We start from the raw sequence: 26993 nt of genomic DNA, 5'->3' as shown, positions 1-26993 counted from the left end.
TAATGAATCAGGAACTTCACCGTATGGTTCAGGTATTTGTCTACCCAACTAAATGGGAGGTAGTAACAGACGTCACCCACTATGAGAAATGGTCTTTTAAAGTCACTTTTCTTTCTTTTGTAACAAAAGGTCACTCAACTTTCCTTATATCACATTAAAATATCACCCAATTAATATCTGGCCAACTAAATATGGCATGGCATTTAATTTAGTCTACATGAGTTTTTTTTTTCTCAATTCACATGGTAATAAGACCCGACCCAACCCAAATCCATAACCCAAATTAATCCTTATTAACCCTATTCAGTTGGATAAATTCACGAGGGAAATTTATTGCTCTCAGCAACAATTCAGAACTTGAAGACTACTGGTGTATTGAAGTCGAAAACTATGAAATCTTAAAGAAAGGGGCTTATCTCTTCCCCACAGACATTATTTAATGCAAAAATGGACCACTATGTCGACGGTGCTGCACGAAACATCAGACAAAACGAAGGTGCTCCTATTTTGATTAATTATTAGTTTGCCAATATATGATGGGAGTCCGATTTATGGGTGAGAAGGAATGACCCGACTTCAAGAACTACATTTACTTATTTTCATTAGTAAAATCCTTATGGACTTTGCTTGAGAGGAGAAAAGAAAGACGACACGATTTTAATAAAATGATGGGACAATTTTTTTCAGTAAGTGAAACTCTATTTTAATTAATTAATAAGGGTTAATTTGGGTTTGGGTCTGGGCCGAGTTAGGTCTTATTGCCATGTGAACTGAGAAAAAAAAGGTCCATGTGGACTAAATTATATGTCATGTCATATTTTGTTGGCAAAATATTAATTGGGTGACCCTGTTACAAAAAAAAATGGCTTTGTGAGATCATTACCCATAGTTGGATGACCTTTTGTGTTACTACCTCAAATAAATGGATATGGTTCAGTCCTTCATCCTTTGTTCAGTACTATAATACACTACATTTTAGACCTTTATACTTGGACACAATCTTATTTTCCCGAGTTTGGATACATTTATCTATATCGCACGAGTCGAATATTAGCCCAAAAAATGCGGGGTGTTAAATATACATACACATGCATGCACACACATACCAACATACTTAATGCATGTAATATTAAAATAAGGCAAAATACATAGATTGCATCCTGAACTATACCCGAAAAGTCGAGTTCACACTCCAACTAATCGGGTGATCTATTACTCCCTAACCATCTAAAAAGTGTATTAAATGCCTCCCTGATACACATATAACCAGTTGCACAAGGGGAGGTGTTACACACTCGCGCCACGTCGGAAATCTTCTAAATTTTAGTTATATATTCTTTTCCTTTTCTTTTGTTAATTATATTAAACTAATTAATCCCTAATTAACCATTAAAGTCCTTCAATAATTATATCTTCTTCATTACTAAACCACTCCACCACCCCATCTCACCGGAAATACCATATCCGTCGCCACCGCTGCCGCCACCAATATTTATATCTTCTAAAAGTGTCATTTTGTTATTGGTTTCATAATTAATTGTCATTTATTATAACTTAACCTTTTTTCTTTTTCCCTTTATCGTTTGAAAAATCAGACGGGCCTCCAAAAATGGCAACATCCAAATCTAGTTGCCGGAAAACTCCATTAATGGCGACAGGAAGCTCCATCCATTGAAATGAAAAAATCTCCAACAAGAACACAAACGACCAAACACTAAGGAACTCCCATTTTTTGCTTGTTTGAAAATTGATGAGAAACCAAAAAGCCTTTTGCTATTTCTTTTGTATATCATGCGGAAATGGGATGACGTCGTGAGATGGGGACAATGAAGAAGAAAGCGAGGAGTGGGGTGGGGGTGAGGGTGAGGGTGGGGGTGGATTAATAAAATATGAATTTTGCAATAAAAAAAAAGATTTTTTTTTAAATCAAAACGCGCCTTTTTTCAATTATTTTTATATTTTGTGCCACATCAGCTCTCAGGGAGGCATTTAATACACTTTTTAGATGGTTGGGGTTGGGGGGGGGGGGGGGGTAATAGGCTACCTGATTAGTTGGAGTGTGAACTCGACTTTTCGGATATAGTTCAGGGGGCAATCTATGTATTTTGCCTTAACATAATAAAATCATAAAAAAGCATTATATTTTGTATCATTGATATTGTTCTATTTATAATATTAATGAACATAAATAAAAATCTGTAAATACCTAGCTAGATTAAAAACTAATATTATATATAACATAAAAAGGTGTTACATAAACGGAGGATTGAAATATCGAGGGTGAAATAGACATTATATAAGATAAAGCTGAAAAAATATCTATTGTTCAAAGTTGAGGGGGAGTTTGATTTTTTTTTATTTTTTAAATGGAGGGGGGTGGGGGTTGTTGGGTGTAAATAATTTTCGCCCGAGGTGTAAGAAAGATCAACTGCCACATTAAATAATCGGAGGTTATGAATATGGAAGGTTGGAAGTTATGAACATTACTAATACTAATTTAGTGTATAAGTTATATATATGAGAAGATGTGATTTATGAAAATGATTTTAAACAATAAATGAAAAAGTCAAAAAAGAATAAATATAATCCTTGACCATGTCAACTGACCTCCTATTATAACACCGGTACACGAAAAAATAACATTTACTTAGGTAATTTTTTAATAATACTATTATATTTCTTAAAAATTAATTTTATGTAATTTCTTAAGAAAGAAAAAACTTAACACAAAAATAAAATAATTTAAAATTTCAAACTAAAGACTTAACTGATAGCCAAAAAATCAATAAAGAATCAAAAGTTGTGATTCGACTGATTATTAAGGTTAAAATTTGAATGTATTACATTGCTACTTCACATAACAATGTAAATTTACTTACCAATTTGCTACGAATTTATAGATCAAAGCACAATAGAAATGTTTAACTTTCCAAAGCCATCGTTTACCCCATCTAAAAATCTAATAGAAAGAACTAAAGATCCACAAAATGAGACATGAATTACCAACCTCCGTCTGTTTTTCTTCAAGATCTCATCAAAATCAAGATTTATCTCTTTCATAATCCTCGGTCATCACTATACATGTTGATATTATTTCAGCAAAACAAAATACGTTTTAAAAATTGATAAAAACGCATTAAACCAACATAAACATATCCAATCGCAACCAAATCAGAATAGCAAGAAAATATATTAGAATTTTCTTAATGAATATGTAAATAATCTATTTACTTTGATAATACAATGATAAATCAAACACTTGTATGTCTCTTCTCGTAAGCTACGATTTATCAAATACAAATAATTTTTCTTCAAATGATTTGGACAAACTAATATTTATCTAAATTTTTTTTTTCAAAAACCCCAATTCTAAAAAGAAATCATTCTATATTAAACATAGTATAAAAACTTGGTAAAATGTCAAATTTGAATAATACTATTATATAGTTCTTAAAAAATGATTTCATGTTTTCTTAAAAAAAAAACTGAACACAAAATAAAAAATTAAAATTTCAAACTAAAGACTTAACTGATTTCCAAAAATCAATAAAAAATTAAAATTTTTTGATTTGATTGATCATTAAGGTTAAATTTGAATATATTACATTGCTCTTAACATAATAATGTAAATTTACTTATCAATTTGAAACAAATTTATAGATCGAAGCACAATAGAAACGTTTAGGATGATCAATATTGTGTCAGAACTTTTCAAAACATCTTTTACCCCTTCTCAAAATCTAATATATAGATCAAAAGAACTTTTAAGATTATATCCGGAGAAAACACTGAACCAAACATGAACTACCAAAATCTTTCTCAAGATCTCATCAAATCAAGATTTATCAGTTTCATAATACTCATTACTATACATGTTGATATTATTCCTACAACAAAATATTTTTAAAAGTTGATAGAAAGACATGAAATTAACATAAGCATAACCAATCACAACCAAATCAGAATAGCAAGGAAATATTCTTCTTCTTTTTTTTCTTCAAAATTTCGTAATCAAATTAAGTACGAAGTCAACACGTATTCTCAGAAAATATAGAACTACATTGAGTTTGCAAATAACAAAGCATCTGAAATATAAAAAAAAATATATTATATTGAACACAATGAGTAAAATATCGGATGTTACTATACTAATCAAAGTTGAAGGTCACTGCCTTTATCTAAATATATTTGAATAATTTATTTGTTTTGCTTTATCCATGGGGAAATGGGTAGGGAGATGGTGAGCGTGGGTAAGGGCATGGGATTGGTTTAGCTATAAGAAGTTATTTTCTAAATTTAAAACTGAATGTTAAAAATTAAATTATGAAGCTGGTTATACCACGAAAGTTTTGTGAGCTGCATTTTTTTTTAAAATTTTATTTTTGTACTTTTAAATTGAAATTTTAAATTGGTATTTTGCCTCCTTGCAGTGTTTTTTTTTTAACTGTTGTAGTTTTTTTTTTTTTTTTATATTTTAATTTCAGATTTTTGTTATGACACTTGTCATCTTACCATTCTTTTGCCTCTCCTATTCTATAAAGATAGATTATAGATGTGTTATCAAATTTGAAGGATATTAACTTAAACTCTTAACTTAATCGTTGTCCTATTTTGACAACGAGAGCAAGCGTTGCCGAAAGTTTAGGGACAATTAATAATTTGGGGGAATGACATATAAATACATAATAAGAAAAGTATTTACGGAATATGACGAAACTTTTTAATTTACAGAACATAACGAATTTTCATCTTTCATACAAACTTTTTTTAAAAAGGAAAAATATTTTAATTTTTTTAAAAATAGATTTAAAAAAATAATTTTTAAATAATTTTTTTTCTGCTTAAGGCTTAAATGATTCGCTAAAAAATTTATGTATGAAATGTGTATATCTCGCTCAAGACTTAAAAAGTTCGCTCAAAATTTAATGTATGAAATGTGTATCTCGTTCAAGGCTTAAAAAATTCGCTCAAAATTTTGTGTATGAAAACGGTATGAAATTTGTATCTCGGTCAAAGCTTAGAATTTTGCTCACATTTTCGTGTATAAAGTTTATGTTAGGTTTCTTTAAAATTAATACAACTACAACAACATTGTATACAACTTTCATACAACATTCAAGACTTAAAATAATCGCTCAAAATTTTATGCATAAAATGTGTATATTTTGCTCAAAGCTTAAAAAGTCAGCTCAAATCCTGTGTATGAAAAATATATGAAAGATGTATATCTCATTCAAGACTTAAACATCACGCTCAAAATTTTATGTATAAAAACGGTATGAAATGTGTACATCTAGCTTAAGACTTAAAAATTCGCTCACATTTTTAGCGTATAAAGTTCATATTAGGTTTTTGGAAAATTAATACAACTACAAAAAACTTTTATATAATATCCAAGGCTTAAAATTTCGCTCACAATTTTGTGTCTGAAAACTATATTAAAATTTTCACTCACATATATACACATTTCATACACAAAAAATTGAGTTAATTTTTTAAGCCTTGAGAAAAAAAATTAATAATTTGAAAAAATTATTTTTAAAAAAAAATAATAAAATTTTATAATTAAAAAAAAAATATTTAAAAAAAAGGAAAAAATATGAAAATTCGTCATGTTTCGTAAAATATCGTTATGTTTTGTAAATAAGGAAAACTAACTATATATTTTGTAATAAAAAGTCTTAAGTAAGTACCCTATATCATTTTCCCTAATAATTTCTCCTTTTATATTAGAAATAATTGCATTTTTGGTTCCTAAGTTATTGGTAAGTTCTCGTTTTGATCCTTGTAATATATGACTTAACATATTTAATCTTCAATTAGTTAAGATGTGTACTTTTGGTCCCTCTATATAGAAAATATAGTACTATATTTGACTATATATAATACTATATTACCATTAAATGTGGTGTAACAATACAAACTTACGCCCTCCGTCCTAATTTGTTTGAAGGTTGACCAGTGTGGGTCAAAAAGCTCTTTCTTTGATTACGGATTTCTCCAACTCTTTTCATATACTGTGTATTATTAATTATGCAGACTTATAGTACTTTTTTATGTAGTTTTCAAATATGTAAATTTTATTATAAAATACTGGAAAAATCTATGTTTAAAATTAAGTCAAAGAAAAAGCTGTTTGACTCCCCAAACTAGTCAACCTTCAAACAATATGGGACGGAGGAAGTAACATAATCCATGAGTAATTAAGTGGTGGAGCAATTAGTAATTATAATACATTTGTGAATAATATAAGCAAAGGGACAAAACGTGGAACAATTCAATTAATTAAATATTTAATATACTTAGTCAAATATTATAAGGACTAAAATAAAAATTTACTAATAATTGAAGGACCAAAAATGGTATTAACCCTTTATATTCAGAAAAAGACTCATCTAGAAGAAACCTCCTCAATATTCACAACCGTCCGGTCTTTTATTAGGTTCAAAAAATCAGTCCAAAACTCAGTCTTGCCTACTCTAACAATGTCAGACTTTCCATTGGATGTTGTTGCCGAAATCCTCTGTCGATTACCCGTTAAATCTGTCTTACGTTGTAAGTGCGTATCTAAATCCTGGCTCACTCTTATTGATAGTCCTGAGTTTGCTAATTTGCATCTCAATTATTCACTCAAACTCAAAACAGCCAATTCTAACCTTTTCTTGATCTTGAGAAAGGTTGATTATTATGGCTATGGAAAGCGTTGCTTTTACTCTCTACACTTTGATTCTCTCAACTCTAGAGTTGTTACTCCTAAAGAATTGACCAACCCTTTGTTGTCTAGTGAATATAATACAAAGGTTGTTGGTTCTTGTAATGGGTTGTTGTTGATATCAAATACTGTGCATGACATTGCTTTATGGAACCCTTCTACTGGAAAGTACAAGAAGTTACCAGTTCTTGGTATTGGTGATAATCCTGTCCATGTTAGTTTTGGTTTTGGTTATGATGTTATCAATGATGATTATAAGGTTGTCCGTATTGTGCAGTTTTCTGGTTCTGAGAAAGGTTCTTTTCGCTCTGATGTAAAGGTTTATAGTTTGAAATCAAGTTGTTGGAGAGGGGTTGATGAACAACTTCCTTATTTCCTTCGATATGTAGATCAACCAGGTGTATATCTAAATGGTTCATTGCATTGGGTTGCTAGTGCTAAGATGGAGATACCTGCCAATAAATTAGAACCACTGATTGTTGCTTTTGATCTTGGAACTGAAAAGTGGGGACTTGTACCTCGTCATCGTTATACTGATACGGGTTTCATTGTGAATTTGGTCGTGTTGGGAGGCTCCCTTTGCGTATATAAAACGTATTTTGTGGATTCTTATGATTATTCCTCAGGGAATGTGGATCTTGTTTTGGATCATGTGGACGTATGGGAAATGAAGGAATATGGAGTTAAGGACTCATGGACTAGGGTTGCATCACTTGAACAACCAGATAAGCAACTTGGTCATACTGTGGTCCCACTTGCATATTCGGAGAATAGAGAGGAAATTCTTGTGGAACAAGATAATAGGCGATTCCTGTGGACTAGTATTGTGGGGGACTCCATAAAGATTGTTGATACTCAAAATGGGACGTTACGTGGCTTTCTACATTTCAATAGTTATGTTTATTTAGGAAGCCTTGTTAAGTTCGGTTCCAATGATGACAAAAGTGATCTGAATAAACAGTATAATCAAGATAAAGGAGGAAACAGGAAAGCCCGAAAGAAGAGGTCCGTCATTCCGTTAATTTGTAGCCTTCTTTCTTTTAGCATTTAGCATAGTTTTTACGTATTTATACTTCTTTTACAAGTAGAGCCTTTAGGATCACTCGTTTCAATAACAGGGCACCATTGTTAACATTTAGGTGAAGTAGCACTATTGAGGGAGATTGCTTATACAACTTATAACATTATTTGTATTTGTTAACTTTCTTTGCGAAATTTTCTATTTTATCCTTGATTTGATAGAGGAGATGATTTCCTTTCAAAGGGGTTCAAGTTGAAGCTTTGAGCAATGAATGAGGTGAAGATTTGGAGGGTCAAGGTACCTTCTATTCCCCCTATAGACAATAGATTTTAATGGTCTCTCGATACTTAAACAAACTAGCATGGGTCCGTGAATTACTTCATTTCTCTTATGAAATTCTTTCCGCTGTTCGTGATGATGGTGTAAATTACTATTTGCTCTTAAGCGTGCAGCTTAGCCTTAAAATTGTGATTTACATGTATATAAGAAACTTGTTTAGGCAAGGATGGTTGGATGGGTAGCAAAAATATCTGATCATAATAGGAAGAAATAATCACACAGGTTATGTAAAGAAGTTACGCGGTCCAAATGCAATTGAATAGTCCGACCATATAATTTTCTTTGCTTAATCCAAAGAACTGAAAGTACCTGTTATAGCTTTCCACACTGAAAGTGTATTAATTAAATTGCCTCGGTTTTGTTACGTTCTTTATCTTCGTTTGTTCTCATCAATATTAAGAGGAATGATATGTTTAGTCGTCTCTAAGTGCTTGATAACATGAATCAAATATGTTGCATGCTTAGGTAAAGTGGAATTTGTAGAACTTGTACTTCACTCCTTAACATAGTCAACATGCTACTGTTAAAATAATTTTGTTGCATTTTAAGTTGGAAATTGGCTATCTTCTCTCTCTCTCCCCTCTCTCCTCCTATTATGTGTTCGCGTAAAATCACTCTGCTTGTCATGTATAGAAGAGAAAAAAGAAATATTGATGAGAAACCATCAAATGTTCGCATAAGATTTTTACTGATTATAAAAAAATGAGTTTTTTTCACAAAAAGGGCTGTTAAGCCATAATTACAGGGGGAAAGAAGCATAGAAACTAGTAAGCTAGAAAAACTGTCTACTAGTCTATAGAGACTCTAAAACTTGTTATAGAGACTCTATGTACTCTTGTTTACATCAATTATTAAAAAGCAAAATGCAACTAAGTTTCATCTTTTGGATTGGATTGCTTTTGTTTTCAAAACACCTTGAGTTCCTTGCCTTCCAAACAACCAAATGCAGCCAGGGATTAAGCTCCATCTTCTCTTTTGCTCCTCTGTCCCCCCTTTTCTGTTCCACTTCCAACTGGAAAGCAAATCCAGTGGGTTCATGATAAGCCACGTATATTTCATACTTATTCAAGGAGGAAGAAGCAAAGAAATATAGAAATCCAGGAGGATTGAGCAGTTACTTAATAAGTTACTGAAAGTTATCTGCTAGGCAGTTTCTTACAGTTACTAGAAGTTATATGTTCCTATCATAAATGTAGTTTAGTAGTTATGGGTCATCCTATTATATAAATAATGCATCTTAGTAATGTAGGATTGTATGGTAACTATCTATTGTATGCAGACAGATTGTTCTAAGAGATATGAGATGCTTGTGTCTCTCTATTATTAAAATATCAGAATAACTTCTCTTTATTTATCCATTTCTGAACCTCTGTTGCTATTATTGGTATCAGAGCAGTAAGATCTGCCATGGTTAACACACGGACCAACGCTTCAACCAGCGAACCCATCATGTCGACTAATGATCAGATCGGTCAACAATGGACCACTATAGCAGCGAAATTGGAAGCCATAGATGCTTTGGCTGCAGATGTTGCTGCATTAAAAGCGCAAAACAGTCAGAATCAGCAAGGAAAATCTAAAGTTTTACCGGAAGAGGGTGAGGTCGATAGCACTTGGAGGCATCCAGAGACTTATCGGCGTTCGCACACAAAGATGGAATTTCCGAAGTATGAGGGAGGAGATCCTCGAGGTTGGATTCTGAAAGCAGAAAAGTATTTTCAATATTATCAAACACCTGATGATTGCAAGGTTGATGTGGCTTCAATGTCTTTGGAAGGAGATGCATTGGATCTTTTTGCTTGGATCAACAGCGAAAGAACCATTTATTACTGGGATGAGTTGGTGAAAGTTATGCAAGAAAATTATGGACCCGCTGAATTTCAAAATCCAGATGAGCATTTGTGTAGTATCCAACAGACTGGATCGGTGTTTGAGTATAGGCAGGAATTTGCAAAACGAGCAGCACGTGTGCAAAATTGGCCAGAACACTGTTTGCTTGGAGTTTTCCTTAGTGGGCTCAAAGAAGACCTTCGTGTGGACGTTAGGATTCACAAGCCTCGATCTGTATATAAGGCAATGAGTCTGGCTTTAGAATATGAAGGAAAACTGGGACCAAATCGGTCCAGTAAGGTTACCGCTTGGCCTTCTGTATCAAGACCTTCATCAATTGGGACTTCCTCTCCAGCGGCTCGAGAATCGTTTAATTTTCAATCATCCCGCCAACCAGTTACACGTCCTTTCCAACAACCATCACTTCCAAACACTCGCCAATTGAATTCTGAACAACAAATTCGGCGAGAAAAAAGGCCTATGCTACCGTTGTGGAGACAAGTTTAGCCCTGGTCATCGTTGCAAACCTGGGACTTTTGCACATTTGGAGTTACTGGAAGAGGAGAACGATGTGCAAAATGTTGAAGGTAAACAGAATGACGACATACCCCCAACTGATTTGGCAGAAATCTCCTTTCATGCAATTTTGGGCAAAGAATCTGCTTCAACTTTGAAACTTCAGGGCACTCTTTGTGGGCGTAAAGTGCTGATGTTGGTTGACAGCGGCTCTACGCATAATTTTGTGGCTGAAGAACTTGTCGCGGAACTTGGATTGGCAGTCCAGCATGTTCCCACCTTCGGTGTCCAAATTGGAAATCGTGACATTATCAAATGCAATCGAATTTGCAAGGACTTGTCAGTCGAATTTCCTCAGTTGGTCATCACACAAGATTTTTTCCTTTTCTCATTGGTGGAGCAGACATTGTGTTGGGCATAAAATGGTTGGCTTCCTTAAACACAATACAAGCTAATTGGAATGAGATGTTTCTAATCTTCCAATTAGATGGAAAAAATTACAAGTTGCAAGGAGTTGCTCAGAAAACACTCGCAACAGCATCCTTTCAATCCTTGGTGGCCACAACCGAATATTCAGGTGACATCCCTACTTCGCATATGATACAACAACTCCTTAATGAGTTTAATGATGTCTTTTCAGAACCCAATTCCCTGCCCCCTTTTCGTCAATTCACTCATTCTATCCCTTTGCTTCCAAATTCAAAAACCCCTAATTTACGTCCATATCGGTATCCTTTCTCCCAAAAAACTGAAATTGAAAAACAAGTCTCTATTCTGTTGCAATCTGGTTTTATTCGTCCAAGTTCCAGTCCATTTGCGAGTCCAGTCCTGTTAGTTAAGAAAAAAGATGGTAGCTGGCGTATGTGTGTCGATTACCGTAGCCTTAATCAGATCACCATCCCAGATAAATACCCTATACCCAACATCGATGAACTACTTGACGAACTCCATGGGTCAACCATATTTTCTAAGATAGACTTGCGTTCTGGATACCACCAAATTCGTGTCAATCCTTCCGATATTTCTAAAACTGCTTTTCGCACTCATTCTGGCCATTATGAGTATGTTGTCATGCCTTTTGGTTTGACTAATGCTCCGTCCACATTTCAAGCCGCCATGAATGATCTTTTCCGCCCCCACTTGCGCAAATTCATCCTTGTCTTCTTTGATGATATTCTAGTCTACAGTCCTAACTCCCAGCAACATTATGAGCATCTTCGGACAACCCTTAGCCTTTTGTCTAGCCATTCTTACTATGCCAATCCCAAGAAATGTTTATTTGACCAACCACAAATCGGGTTTCTGGGTCATACAGTATCAAGTGACGGTGTGGGGGTTGATCCTGAAAAGGTTGCTGCTGTCTTGGAATGGCCGTTACCTAAATCTATAAAGGAGCTACGTGGGTTTTTGGTTTAACTGGGTATTACCGACGCTTTGTGCGTCATTATGGCATGCTGGCTCGTCCTTTGACTGACTTGACTAAGAAGGATGCATTTCATTGGACTGATGATGCTACTGATGCTTTCCACCAGTTAAAGGAAGCTTTGATTTCAGTTCCTGTTTTATGTCTTCCAGATTTTACTCAACCTTTTACGGTGGAATGTGATGCTTCTACAACAGGAATTGGTGCCATTTTGTTACAGAAGGATCATCCCATCGCATACTTCAGCAAAGGCTTGTCTTTTTCTAACAGAATCAAATCCGCCTATGACAGGGAACTCTTAGCCTTGGTGTTGGCTTTACAGAAATGGAAACATTATTTATTGGGGCATCATTTTTTTGTGAAAACTGATCATTATAGTCTGAAATTCTTATTGGATCAGCGGATTACCACAGCCGAACAACAACGCCTTTTGTTGAAGCTTCTGCCTTTTGACTTCACTATCATTCATAAGCCTGGGCGTGAAAATATAGGAGCAGATGCTCTTTCTCGCAGGCCACATTCTGCCAGTCTTTTGGCTTTGGTGGTTCCTATTTCCATGGATTTCGGAAATTTGCAAGCCAAGTTGCAATCAGATCCTTATACAAAGGAACTTCTTTTACAGAAGCTTGATGATCCCACTTCTCTACCGGACTTTCAGATATCATCTAATCTTTTATACTACAAGTCCCGACTGGTCATTCCTGATGATTCTTTTCTTAAAGCTAAGATATTAGCTGAGGTTCATGATTCTCATGTTGGAGGACATGGTGGTTTCTTAAAAACTCTTAAACGGGTTTCCGAGAGTTTTTATTGGCCCCATTTGAAGAAAGATGTCAAGCACTATGTCCAACATTGTTTGATATGCCAAAAAAATAAGTATCAGACACTTGCTCCAGCCGGTCTTCTACAACCTCTTCCTATTCCCGAGCGCGTTTGGGAAGATATTTCACTAGATTTCATTGTCGGCCTTCCAAAATCTGGTGGATTTGATTCAGTATTGGTGGTAGTGGATCGTTTCAGTAAATACAGTCATTTCATTGGCTTATCTCACCCATTTACTGCTAAATCTGTTGCTGGCCTCTTTTGCAAGGAAATTATCCGGCATCATGGCATCCCACGTTCAATTTTGTCTGATCGTGATGTTGTTTTCCTTAGTGCTTTTTGGCAGGAGCTCTTTCGCCTCAGTAATACTCGCCTTCGCATGGGCACTTCCTATCATCCTCAATCTGATGGCCAAACTGAGGTTGTCAATCGTTGTTTAGAGGCATACTTGCGCTGCTTTGCTCATGACCAGCCTCGCCAATGGAGTAAGTTTCTTGCTTGGGCTGAATATTCCTTCAATACCGGGTTTCACACATCTACCGGTTATTCTCCATTCAAGATTGTGTATGGACGTGATCCCCCGCCGCTGCATCCTTATCATCGTGGCGACACCAATATTGCTGACCTTGAAGAACAGATGTTGACTAGAGATGCTATGCTGAAACTTATGAAGGACAACCTTCTGAAAGCCCAATCTAGGATGAAAGCACAGGCTGATTCTAAGCGCAGAGATCTCTCTTTAATGTTGGCGATGCTGTCCTTTTACGTCTTCAGCCATATCGCCAAAAGTCCTTGGCCAACCGTCCATTTCGAAACTGTCCCCTCGTTTCTTTGGCCCTTACAAAGTCATTCGTAAAGTGGGACCTGTATCCTATGAGCTTGAACTTCCAGCCAGTTCCAAAATCCATCCTATCTTCCATGTTTCTCTCTTAAGGCCTGCCCTTGGTTCTGAAATTCCTTCCCAGCCGCCGGAACTACCATTAAATGATGAGGGCGAGCTCATTCTCTCACCTGCACAGGTGCTAGATCATCGTTGGAGACCACCAACAGCCAATCCTCAACTTGAGTTGTTGATTCAATGGGTTGGTCGACTTCTCGAACAAGCTAGCTGGGAAAATTATGACTTGTTAGCTGCCCAGTTTCCAGATTTTCGCCTTGAGGACAAGTCGTCTTTCCAGGAGGGGTGTACTGATAAGCCACGTATATTTCATACTTATTCAAGGAGGAAGAAGCAAAGAAATATAGAAATCCAGGAGGATTGAGCAGTTACTTAATAAGTTACTGAAAGTTATCTGCTAGGCAGTTTCTTACAGTTACTAGAAGTTATATGTTCCTATCATAAATGTAGTTTAGTAGTTATGGGTCATCCTATTATATAAATAATGCATCTTAGTAATGTAGGATTGTATGGTAACTATCTATTGTATGCAGACAGATTGTTCTAAGAGATATGAGATGCTTGTGTCTCTCTATTATTAAAATATCAGAATAACTTCTCTTTATTTATCCATTTCTGAACCTCTGTTGCTATTAGTTCATTAGCATTGGCCAGTTCAGGCCTATCATAGCAAGAAAGATATCTCAAAGTTGTGTAGTCACTCGACAATGCATAAACAAATGTGTATTTGTTTCTGCAGTTCTCCCACAAAGTGGCCAGATGGAACAAAGTTGCATTCCCCTTCTTTGTAACTTGTCCTGTGTCAAGCATTTCTGCCTTGCTACTAACCAGACAAAATGGGCCACCTTGTATGGAATGCTAGCCTTCCATATTTGTCTCCATGGCCATTGAGAATTCAAATTGCTGTCAAAATTTAGCATGTGGTATGCTGTTTTTACTGAGAAAACTCCAAGACTGTGGCCACTCCACCAGATTCTGTCTTGGGTCAGGGTAATTCCAGTGACTTGAGCTATGATGTTGATGAATTCTGCATATCTGTCTATCTCCCAATCATTTAAAGGCCTCCTTTAGCTTAAGTCCCATCCATGATTACCCCAAACTTCCCTGATGTTATCCTTTTGCTACTGATTTAAGGCATTTCCTAGCCATCTATCTTTCCGCCCACCACCAACTTGGAAGCTTATTCTGTGACTGAAAACTTGCCAGAGGTTTTTGATGGTCTTCCAGACATTGACCTCATACGTTGCATCCACCTTCTTTGTCTTCCATGGGCCTTCCTGTCCGTATTTATCTTGGATTACATTCTTCCATAGGGATTGATCTTCATTTGAGTATCTCCATAGCCATTTCATGAGCAAACTTTGGTTTTGTTTTCTGAAATTTCTGATGCTTCCTCCTTGCTTTTTACTGAGGGTAAGAATTTTTCATTTGACCAGGTTGAAACCTTTCTTCACCTTGTTCCCTTGCCACAAAAAGTTTCTTCTCTGTGCATCTATTCTCTTTTCAATCTTTGGAGGGATTTGAAAGAGTGACATCATATAGGTTGGGAGGGCATCCAAAACTAAGGGGACTAATCTGCCACCCAAAAAGAGATATTGACTTTCCATCTAGAGAGTCTTTTCTCACATTTTTCCAGTACCCCATTGCATATGTCTTGTGATCTGCTATTTGCCCCAAGTGCCATGCCAAGATAGACAGGGGACAGTGTACCCATCTCCCCTCCCAGAAAAAAAAACCTTTCTCATTAGCTCGAATGACTAAATAAAATTCAGATGGATGAATGGTGAATCAAGAATGGTATATGAAATCCTTCATATTAGATCATAATTTCAGCTGATTATAGGAACTCACAAATTTGTATTAATGTTTAGGTTGGCACATTATTTTGATGTTTAACAGTTAATTGTTGAAGTGATAGAGTTTGCTGCTCCTAGCACATGTCTTTGACCTGGGGGTGTTAAGTTTTGCCCTTAAGGGCCACCAAAACTTAAGGCCCTAGTGCGGAGGTGTGAGAGGTTGACTATGGACAGTTTCAGGAGAGGTAGAGGTAGGCCTAAGAAGTATTGGGGAGAGGTGGTTAGACAGGACGTGGCGCAGTTTCAGCTTACCAAGGATATGACCTTAGATAGGAGCCAGGAGGTTGTGGAGGACTCAGATTAGGATGAAGGCTAGTAGGTAGTCTCGCTTATTCTTTCGCACTAGTAGTCGTAGTTTTGCTCTATCGTTTATTGCCCTTTGATTTCTGCTTATATTTGTTGGGTCTTGTCTTTTCAGGCTGCTTTATCATGACTTTCACGCTCTTGTTATTTCTCATTTTCGCATTGCTTTGATATGCTTGTCCTTATCTGACTCTTTTGTCTTGTTTTCTCTTGAGCCGAGGGACTTTTGGAAACAACCTCCCTACCTTTCAAGGTCGGGGGCAAGGTCTGCGTACACTTTACCCTCCCCAGACCCCACAAGTGTACCCTCCCCAGACCCCACATTGTGGGATTCCACTGGGTATGTTGTTGTTGTGTGGAAAAGAAGGCAAAATTGGAAGTAGTGGTAAAAATGACGAGCATTTTCTGGAAATGATATTCATTCCATTTGGAGGAAACAGATCTTGACAAAGAGTTTGATTGGTGAACTTCTTTACTCAAATCAACTAGAAGATAGTAGGTCTTTCCTCATGTTTCAAACTTCCGTCAGTTTCCATTTTCCCCATCCAGCTTCCTGTTATATTTCTACTCCATCAATGACCTCATCCTCGGGCTGTCTTCTTTTGATTTATCAGTATGCAACGTATATTTCCAAAAAAAAAAAAAAATTGTAGTTTCCTTATTAAAATACAAAGAGAATTATGAAGCATCTTAAATTTGATTAACTGTGACTTCTCTGCGAGTTGTGAGGTTGACTATGCTATCCAGGCCAAGATGGAAATCTTGCTCCTTACCGTGTTGCACGATGCCACTCTTAATGTTGGCTGAATATAGATTATGACTTATTTGATGAGCATTAAATTAAATATACAGGAGAACTGATGGGATTGGAAAGAAGGTGGCAATGTTCTACTGTGTACCAATTGTTAATACGGTTATATAATATGTGACGTGCTCCAGCACTTCCCAAAGAAAAACAGAAATTTTAAAATTGCAGACACATTCAAGAGTACCTGAATTAGTTTCTGTTTTGGCAGGATGCCTTTTTGATGGTGAAACAATGAAGCTGGACAATGAAGGAGGGCACATTTCGTCTATTTTGATTTTAAACTCCAATATCCCTCCTACTCTCTTTTGATGTAAATAGTTGATACTTATGTTTTGATATCAGTTTTTAGTCGATAAAGCTGATGACCGACTTGTATGGCATTTACAGATATGCTTTTCCATCTTGACGTGCTTATATGAATCTGTTAGTTTTGTCATGCTTTTGTAATTGTAAGGCTGCATGATGGATTTAGTGAATGGTTCACTTAAGTTGTTGATCTAAACTTTTGCTGGCCTTAATTATTGTGAGGTTATTGAAATTGTAGAAAATGCTCTTACCCCGTATTATTTTTCATGGGGTTACAAGATGGTTGACGAACTGGACCTTGAAAAAGTGAATTAAATAAGGCAATTCTCAAGTATGCTGCTGAATTCATCTAGTCTCCAGTCCCTATATGTTTTAGGTAAATTAAATAAAGAAGTGTATTAGAAAGTGATATCAATTGGGGCGGCCGGTTGGATCATACCGGCTGCACTTAATCTTTCCAACAATTGGGTTTGGGTTTCAACCAACGGAGTGGATGGGCTGGTTTCTCTCGAAGCTGGGACGAGGCAAATTGTATGCATTGGGCGGTGGATTGTTTTGGTAGCTAGGTGCGGCAGGTTGATAGCTTTGTTGCTGACTTTGGTAAGTGGGGGCTGGTGCCTGGTAGTTTGGCTTTGGAGTTTGATAAGCTGGGGAAGATGCTTGGGAGCTTGGTTGAGGAGTCTGGAAGACTGGGGAAGGTGCTTGGTAATTTGGTTGTGCATAGAAAACGGGGATTGGACTATATGGAACTGGGATGTAATTGTTAAGAGGGTGGTGATTGGTAAGTTCTGACAGGGGAATGAGATTCGCTCGTCTTCTTATTTTGCGACTGGGGGTATATGAGACATTAGCCCCGTCCTCTTTCTTCTTTTTGGCGAACCCGGCGAAGCTGTGATGAACAGATTTTATTCGAAGTCTGCAATGTGCAATGCGGCAAAATTTGTAACCCTTCCTGATTTGAGTCCATCCTCTATAGCCTCCCATATTTTGACCAATTTTATGTGGGGTATATTTGGACCGAAAGTATAACGAGGGGTATATTTAAACCATTTCTAATAGTATAGGGGTATATTTGATCCTTTCCCGTTGTTTTTATAATGCAAATTGTGAAATGTGAATGAAAAATAAGGGGTCTGGAGTTTGACTCTTTGGCAACTGAAATAGCCATGCCTTGGGGATGAAAGCAGTACCTTATAGCAATATTCCTCCTGTTGAATTTTGGTGGGTTTATTTGATAAACCTACTGGAACATCTTCGAGGGGAACACATTCAATATACAATATTATTTACTCGAGTTTGCGATATTCTAATACTATGACTTGGGAAAACAACTGAAATAAAAGTTACATAGGCGCCACACAGAAAAATTAAGGTGGACATGGGGTTTTAATGGAGTGGGGATAAATATGATTTTTTTTGTTGAGTACAAGGGCAAATATGGCCCTAAAGCTGGATGAAAAGAGCAAATATGGGCCTAAAGTTGGGTAACAAAGGCAAATATAGCTTATTTGTGAGAGTACAAGGATAAATCTAACCTTTTTCCGTTTATTTTATACGAATTATCTATCTATTCTACCAAAAAAAAAAAAAAAAAATAGTGTGGTGTCATTTTATTTTGAAGATAACTATATTAGTTGCATTATGCAGAGGTCAAGAATGTAGAAGAAAACAACAAAATGTTATGTTAGGATTATACGTGCCAATGTGAAACTTCACAGAAGCCCTCCGGACGTTTACCCCACGAGTTGAACAATTAAAGAAAGTTCAGTCAAAACTAAATACTTTGAAAGATAAGGAAGTTTCTAGTCCTATATTAAGTTTTCCAAATCAAGAATTCTGCCACTTTCTTTTTCCTTTTAGCAAGAACTATTCAGAAAGAAAGAAAGAAAGAATGCTGGAAGGTAAAGGGAAGATAAAGGAGACAGACATGCCACTGAAGATGCAGATGCATGCTATGGCTTCTGCCTCTCAAGGTCTTGATGTATACGATGTCTATGATTATACCTCAATAGCTGCTCATATCAAGAATGTAATCTAATTTACTTGTTAGTTTTGTTGGGTTCAATCTTGATTTGTTGTGTTGATCTAAACACAGGAATTTGACAAGTTATATGGGACTGGATGGCAATGTGTGGTGGGCTCAAGCTTTGGTTGTTTCATCACTCACTCCAAGGAACCTTTGTTTATTTTGCTCTGGAGTCCCTTCATTTTCTCATTTTTAAGGGAGCAACTATCTGAATTTCTATACAAGGATTATGTACGCTAAGAACTTTAGCATTTCATGTTAGTGCTTTTTAGCTTCTTTAGCCTGAATACCATAGTGGCTACTGTGTTTACAAACATTATCCCTGAAGCACCACGAACTGAAAAGAAAACCTTTTGCAGGTGTACAACCAAAACAGATATTGCATCCTTCTGTACAACTCTTTACATTCCAGCAAATTTATAATTCAACGACCAAACATATATTTTACTGAAGAAACCTGGTTTCTTAATAAAGATTGTGGTGCACATGCTACTTCTAGTTCCTTTGACAAACTCTACAAAGCTGATCAAGCTTTGAAATTGCAATCAAACAAATCACATATCTACATTGACTACATTTATATAACTATATCAGCAAGAAATGTACAAATTCAAGATCAACTCAGCATTAAAATGTAATTTGAGCTACTAAACTCTATGTTAGTCTGAAACCTCAGCTTCTTTTCAACTCCTCTACTGAATAAGAATATTCTTATTTACAGATTATATAAGTCAAGCTCCTAAATCGCCGAACTGAATATGTACTAAGGCTATAGCATGAAGTCAGTCAACAGATCATCGATGAATCCAGTTAAAAGATACTTCTCAATATCATTCACCACTTGTTCAACTTCATTGTTAGTTAATCCAGTTCTCCAACCCAGATTCCATGCACTGCCGACCACGCCCTTGCACCATAGATCTCTTTCTAGCAGTGAATAAAGAGCATCTGCTGAAAGGTCCTTGCCAGCATCCTTATTGTAACTTCGCAAAACTTCAATTCCGTCACAAATTTCATTCACCAACTTGTCAAACGATATAGAATTTTTTCGCATCTTAATGGCCTTCAGTGATAACGGATCAACTGCCAGTGCACATTGAGACCTTTTATTTTCTAACAACTCATTTGCACAATCAAGTAAGAGTGTGTTATCAGCGATGTCATGATCCACACTAGTTGTCTGCCATACAGTTGGTTCCCACGCATCTGTTTCAAAAAGCTCCTCGGACCGACAGAGGAACGATTCACTGCTCAACAGTAAATACCTTGTAGTGGCTCCGGAGTTGAAGTTTTCATTTTCAGTGAAGTCTAGATTGATGTTACAGTTAGTGTGCTCCACTAATTTGATGTCACTGACACACTGGATTGATGGAACGCTAGATTCACAAGGGAAACTTTCACCATTGGCACTATTATCTGCAATAGAAGAAGTAATATTTTAGAATATTTTCAACATGGCAACATATAAATCTCCTTGTATCAACCACTAGTCGTGTGCAGAATCTATTTCCTCTAACATAAATAAAGGAATATTGGAGCTTGCTTGAGTGATGACTAGAAGTAGTTACTTCCATGTGTAACAGCTTTTCAGATTGTCATCCATTTATCATGGTTCTTGAAGGGATGGAAGAAGAAAGAGGCAGATGTGCACATAGCAGACTAGTGAACAAGCTTTTTTTGAGCAAGTATAATTATTATAACACTCTGTGTGTGGCTTGTGTGGCTTCAAAAGGTTGAAGTGCATTAAACCACTTCAATTACTTCTAGCAGGTTATTCAACGCTTGTTCTCTAAGAGTCTAGCTAGCAGAATCTATCTCTTTACAGATTTTGGAACTTTCACACAGAAAGAATTGAGTTATCAAGATAAAATAATTCATATGTTTTACTACAAACTTCTTGTAGCTTCTCAAGTATATCGGAACATCTTCCTCATTGTCAACCACATATATATGTAGAGATTCTATGGAAGCTTTTGAGTCCGCCAGATCTTTCATTTAGTGTTCTGGTTATACAAAGCTGCTGCACTGTCTACTAAACTACTACATTATTGTCACATGTACTGCTATTCCCAAAAGAAGAAAGAAAATATTCTAAGCTGCAAAATAAGAATATAAATACTATTCATATTTGGTCTCTTAGATATGAAGCTAATATCATTCTTGTTGAACAATGTCTGGGATATATATCTAACCAGATTGCAACACTTAAAAGTTATTCCCTGGAAATAGTTACTTGACAAGCCATGTATGATGAATAATTGCAAAAATGTTTCTAGAATCACCAGAACGATTGCATGAAACTGGCAAAATAATGAAGTGCCTTACCGGTGACAAGATTCTCAAAGATATCAGCCACTTTTTCTAACTGAAATTCTTCTGAGGATGTAAATTTGATTATGGGTGTATCTGTGTCTTTCTCTACTGCCTGCACCCTCTCTACATTTTCATCCTTGCGTTCCGTGTTGTCAATCTGTATCAATAGATTCCATTATTCTGGGTCAGTACTAAAGAAATTGGACCAAAATCTACAGAATAGTGTCCCCTAAATCTGTGTTATAGAAAGGAAGTTGGACAATAAATAATAACATGAAAGATGAGAAACATTGCTTCCAGAAGAAAGATAGTTAAAACTCAGAAATGTCAGTTATAACTATGTACTGACCGTAGCAATGGGGGTACTCTTGACGGACTTGTCAGCATTAACATTCTTCTTCCTCTTACTGGAGTTATGAGATGCAGTGGTTGTGATGCGCTTAGGGTCTGCTATAGTACTTTTTGCTTGTGTAACCAATGGCTTTCTCTCTGGTATTTTCACTTTCATAGCGCTCATCTTGCTTTGGTCCTGAAATTTAGCACTGGCGTTGATTTTGACATTTTTCATTTCTCTAGAGTTTCTTATAGCAGGAGCTACTCGTTGACTCCCATCCTCTATTTTTTCAATTGTTTCTTTCTTTGGTTGTCGGGTCTTTCCAGGAGAAGAAGCTCTAGTCCTTGTATTAGGCTGTTTTTCCTGAATCAGAACTTCAACAGTCTTTGTATTTGCATTTGTATTAGGATGTTTTTCTTGAAACAGAACTTCAAGTGTCTTTGAATTTGCAGGTGCTTCACCACGATTCTTGCCCGGAGAAGAAGCTCTAATCTTTGTATTAGGCTGTTTTTCTTGACTCAGAACATCAAAAGTCTTTGATTTTACAGGATACTTTCCAGGAGAAGAAGCTATGATTTTTGAATTGGGCTGTTTCCTTTGAATCAGATCTTCAAGAGTCCTTGATTTTGCAGGTGCTTCACCATGATTCTTCCGCCCTTTTTCTTTGCTGAATCTATTATTTTGATCTTTCCCTTTCTGCAGTTTCCTGTATATGGTGAAATTCAATGCTCCTTCCTGATCATCAGAGTTTTCAGGGGAATTTTTTTCTTTTACATCCCATTTTTCAGTTGTGTTTCTAGTGCCTGATCGATTTTCTTCATGGTTACAGGGAGGAAACCTTTCACCGTGCGAGTCTGGAGCATACAGAGGCTTCATGATCACAATGGGTGGAGAATCATCAACAAACTTGTTTAACAAACCTGAAACACTAGATTGATGAGTTCCGTGATTAGACTTGCTTCTCAAAAGCCCCTTGAAATGCATGGTTTCAATTATTTCATCCAATGTTCTTGTTTTTGCATCCACCTTCTGACTGATGAATGCTGGCTTCTTTGCTTTTGGTGAATCTAATTCAAATATAGGTCTTCCCTGCTTGACAACCTCGAAGTGCTTTTGGGTAGTTTGGTTTCTAGGAATCTCTTCAAGACCCATCAGTCTGGCAATTAAATTAGGCCCGTCTGGTGGCGGGGAATAATCAAAAGAGGTAACCTCTTGGGATTGAAGCATGGAGGACTGGCTTGAGCTAGTGGATGGGACATCCGATAATATAATCATTTTTCTTCTACCAAAACAAGCCTTTTCGAAGGACGACTCACTTGAGCTAGTGAAGCTGGTAAAGGGGAGATCTGGAGATAATTCCGCTTTCCTTGTATCAAAGTCTGAAGCACAACTTGGTGGCAACAGATTTTGTCTAGTAAAACTGTCTCGTATCACTTCCCTAAGCTCATCAAAACAATCCCGGGAAGCCCTATCAACAGAAAATCTTGGTTTCTGAAACTCAAGCCTGTTAAACCTGTGATCTGAAATCCTTTCAGACTTGGTTCTTTCAATGGCTATTCCATCTTTCACAGGCTTATCTTTCAGTTTTTTCTTCAACTTTGCCATATGCTGTGAAGCTTCTTGCAGCTTTCCTAGCATCACTAGTGATTCCTGTAAATCAAGAGCTCCTTTCAACAAATCTTTTGCAATATCTTTGGAATGCCTTTCAAAGGTCACACCCTTAGACCATGAGTCGATCACTTGGTTCAGCTTTTGAGCTTCTCTGGACACCTCCATTAGCTGGAAGGAAGATGAAGAATATAACTCATCATCTTTGCAGACTCTCTCTCTCCCTTCTGATGAACAAGACTCATTCAAATGGTTGCATCTTCTTTCTTTTACAACTTTTTTTTCCATTTTTGAATGGTCAGTCTTAGATTTTCTGGCTGTCTTACATTCCACGACACCATTGGGATCATCACAGGTGACAAAGGATCTGTATACAGCTGATCTCAGACTGTCTGGAGGCATATTCTATTAATCAAAATTTTCAGCTAGAACAAGCCAGTTAGGGACTTAAATTCTGGAAAAAAAAAAAAACGAGTTTATGCGATTAGAATTTGCCAAATGTAGTCACATAAACTAGTAAATCTCAACCAAGCGGATGTAGGCAGACAGAAGAAAATATAAAGAACTAGTTGCCGTCTATGACTAGACAAATATCAAATGTTCCAATTTTAAGCAAATTCATCTCCTTTTAAAATATTCAGATTACAGACAGTGTCCTTTTAGTGAAGTATATTATGATAATAAATTAAAGAATACAATAGACAAGTAAGGCAAGAGAAAAAGAAGCCGCAAATGGTAAATAAAAAGACAATGGATCTGAACAAGAACACAAATGACAAATCTACAAGACACTAAAAGCACTCTATGAGAAAAAGAAATCAAATGTTTTTCCAAAACATGAGGTACCTGAGTTGTTGCCACTTGTGGTAAAGGAAAATCACCCTTTTGATCAAAACTTGATAGTTTCACCTTCAACCGCTATCTAAGTGCAAATGAAGGACAAAGGAACAAACATCAATCCAAATGAAAATATTGAGCTAAGACGGGACACCAAATGATGAACACAATAACTGTTCCTCTGTAATTCTCACCTACATAATTAGCTAGACCCGTATCTTAGTTTAGATTAAAGAAAGAACTCAGATCCCACATACAAAATAGCTTGTGAATCTTGACTTTCAATGACAATTACTTTTATCAATAAACAAAGATTCCAAGGTCCATGTGTTTTCAAGAACTTAGAATTTCAAGTAAAAAAAAAAAAAAAAAAAAAAGGAAGAGAGAGATTTAAATGTGGATTGTGAGTGGTGGTTGAGAAAGATACTGTATACATGTGAGTTAAGAAGCTGAAAGGCATTGGATCACAGACATACATTGGAAAGAGACACCTATACTGAGTCTGTGCAGTTACTTACAAAGAGAAACTACCCTGAAAATGCCCGTGACTTAATTAAAAGATTAAAAAGATCCAACTATCGGAACACCATTTACGCACGCCATCAACTACAGAAAACCATTTACGCCATCAAACTATAGAAATTTATGCCACTCATCAATAACACTATTTATGCCATCGCTCGTTAATAAAAATGACTCATCCATGCCATATTTCATTAAAGCCGATTTTACAATATCATAAATTTTTTATTAATTTGGTATTTAAAATCGACTCGGTTTAATTGAACGACGTAGACCTCTAATTGGAGGCCACGTGTCATGTTATAAACCGATTAATAAAAAATTTTTTGGTAACGAGCGATGGCATAAATGAGTCCAAAATATCACTTTCTAAATGAGCCATTTCCTATAGTTCGATGGCCATTTCCTAATAAATGAGCCAAACTATTTAAATGAACCATTTCCGATAGTTCGATGGCATATTTCCGAAAATTCTTTTCCGTTAAATATATGTTGCCTAACTGTTTCTTTGTGCTTGGAACATATTCTGTGCGAGGAACTGTTTTTGAGGAGGATTATTTAGATTCTCTGCCCCAATAATAATATTTTTTAAATCTCCAACACTTTCTTTGTTTGTTTGGTTTAACCATTTGGAATCAAGTTATTCTTCTGTTACCCTGTTAATATCATGAAATTAGAGTTATATCCATTAAATTTCTTTTTGTTTAGCTTAATTAATTCAAATTCACACCGAGCAGGCATATTAAGGGGTTAAATCGCTTCCCATCAAGACTCGAGTTCGAGACATCTCATCTAAGGTGATCTCAACCATCCTATCATATCCCCAGGTGGTCGTAACTGTAACTTAATGTTACACTTAGTGGCCGATTGGTTTGAACACAACTTATGTTGGGATTACTTATGCTGAGATTAATTATCTTGATATTATTTCTTGTTGACGGTTTGATTTGTTATATTAAAAATAACATGCATTGCATAATTTCTAAGAAGAAGTTATTTGTTTACAAAAATATCCCCACCTTATTTAGTAGAAAAAATATTTGAGGGACCTAAGGGGTAGTTTTGTCATTTTTAGGGTTTTATACTGGGATAACTAATTCTGGTACTATTATTCCATCTTCTGACAATAATAACTTATCCCGATACTATTTGAATCCTGGTGTAACTTATCCTAGGATTAGTAACCAAACAAGGGATAAGTCCAGTGGCGGAGCCAAAATTTTTACTAAGGAGGTTAAAAAATGTAAAGAAGTAAACACATAAAGAAGCTAAGGGGGTTCAACATCTACTATATATATATATATATATATATATATATATATATATATATACATACATAAATAATAATTTTAACGCTGTATATAAATTGTAATTTTTTGCCGAAGGGGAATGAACCCCCTCGGCTCTTACTGGCTCCGTCCCCGAATAAGGCAATACTAAATTTTTGTCCCAAGACTATTTATGCATGTCCAGCTTACCAAACAACCCCTTAAAGTGGGCGTAAAGCTCACCACTCTCATGCAAACAATTTCTTTTTAAAAAAAAATCCCTATTGATATTTTGATTTTAGAGAATGTGGCATGCTTCTCGCTCTCTTTCCCTGCATTTAGTACTTTCTCGTTTAAGATAAAAGATTGAGTGGTTGATGACATTTAATTAGCATGATTGTGAACTATATAAAGCTTATTCAACTATATTCAATAGTCCTGCTTCCGTAGTCTTTCTTGAACTCCCACCGACATGTAACAGTCGGATTAAATTATTGACATTAATTTTGTAGCTTCTTAACATCTGAACAATTAATCTTCCATCCAACGAAAACATAAAGAAGAAATTAAAACATATGAAGAATTATCAGATTAAAGTGTTTGGCCAAACATTAAATATGGTGAAATCAATACAAACTATGAAGAGCATGATGTAAAGCTGCAGTTTGATAACATACTAGAATTACTTACTATTTCATACTTCATAGGAAGTACAGGGGACGAGTACCCAAAAAATTATACGGAAAAGGGTCATATATACTCCATACTTTGGGAAAAGGTTTACATTTACCCTTCGTTATACTTTTGGGCTAAATATACCCCTATTGACTAACAGACCACTAATGTTCCACTGTTAAAGACCAATTAGTTTCTAATCAATCTGATTAACACCAATGACTGCCATGTGCCTTAATTTTTAATTTTAACCCAAACTCCTTACCTTCCTCCATAGACGGCTTCCTTTCCCCTTCGTCACTGCCACAATAAGGGACAGTGTTTGGAGCGGTGTGGTGAGAGAGAGTCGTTGTAGTGCTCCGGAGAAGGGAGACATTATTTTTGGATGAGCAATTTGTCGGCGGAGATGGAGGAAAGGAATGAAGAGATGGGTTCGAATCTGATATCGTTACATACCTGGAAAAGAATCAAATTTGAAGTAGAAAAAACATACATCAAAGTGAAACTTGAGAAATTCGACTTTGCCGGTATTTGGTGGAAGAAGAAGAAGTGCGAGATATTTGTGAAAGTTATTGC

General features: G+C 36.0%; 2 protein-coding genes and 1 pseudogene across 7 annotated transcripts; 2 read left to right on the top strand and 1 right to left on the bottom strand.

Moving 5' to 3' along the window:
* The first annotated feature begins 6410 nt into the window (after positions 1-6410).
* On the top strand, positions 6411-17030 carry LOC132044097 (F-box protein CPR1-like). 3 transcript variants are annotated; one of them, XM_059434586.1, is made up of 3 exons: positions 6411-7717; positions 7955-8030; positions 16737-17030. In XM_059434586.1, the coding sequence occupies exons 1-2, from the start codon at positions 6486-6488 to the stop codon at positions 7995-7997; spliced, it is 1275 nt and encodes a 424-aa protein (XP_059290569.1). In that variant the 5' UTR covers positions 6411-6485; the 3' UTR covers positions 7998-8030; positions 16737-17030. The 3 variants fall into 3 exon arrangements, 2 of the variants coding, with proteins under 2 accessions (XP_059290569.1, XP_059290571.1); XR_009412027.1 differs by having other exon boundaries at positions 6411-8030; XM_059434588.1 differs by lacking the exon at positions 7955-8030.
* Positions 17031-18334: 1304 nt separating this feature from the next.
* Positions 18335-19103, top strand: LOC132044098 (dynein light chain 1, cytoplasmic-like; annotated as a pseudogene).
* Positions 19104-19399: 296 nt separating this feature from the next.
* LOC132044095 (uncharacterized) lies at positions 19400-24474 on the bottom strand. 4 transcript variants are annotated; one of them, XM_059434584.1, is made up of 5 exons: positions 24147-24474; positions 23962-24037; positions 21523-23569; positions 21186-21330; positions 19400-20276 (listed from the first exon to the last, which is right to left on the bottom strand). In XM_059434584.1, exons 3-5 carry the CDS (start codon positions 23515-23517, stop codon positions 19630-19632), a joined length of 2787 nt encoding a protein of 928 aa, XP_059290567.1. In that variant the 5' UTR covers positions 23518-23569; positions 23962-24037; positions 24147-24474; the 3' UTR covers positions 19400-19629. The 4 variants fall into 4 exon arrangements, with proteins under 4 accessions (XP_059290567.1, XP_059290565.1, XP_059290566.1 ...); XM_059434582.1 differs by having other exon boundaries at positions 24206-24474; XM_059434583.1 differs by having other exon boundaries at positions 24210-24474.
* Positions 24475-26993: the final 2519 nt, after the last annotated feature.

Source organism: Lycium ferocissimum, unplaced genomic scaffold (assembly GCF_029784015.1).
Source record: "Lycium ferocissimum isolate CSIRO_LF1 unplaced genomic scaffold, AGI_CSIRO_Lferr_CH_V1 ctg3506, whole genome shotgun sequence".
Lineage (NCBI taxonomy): Eukaryota > Viridiplantae > Streptophyta > Magnoliopsida > Solanales > Solanaceae > Lycium > Lycium ferocissimum.
Note: the sequence above shows the minus strand (reverse complement) of the source record. Positions and strands in the feature narration are given on the sequence as shown.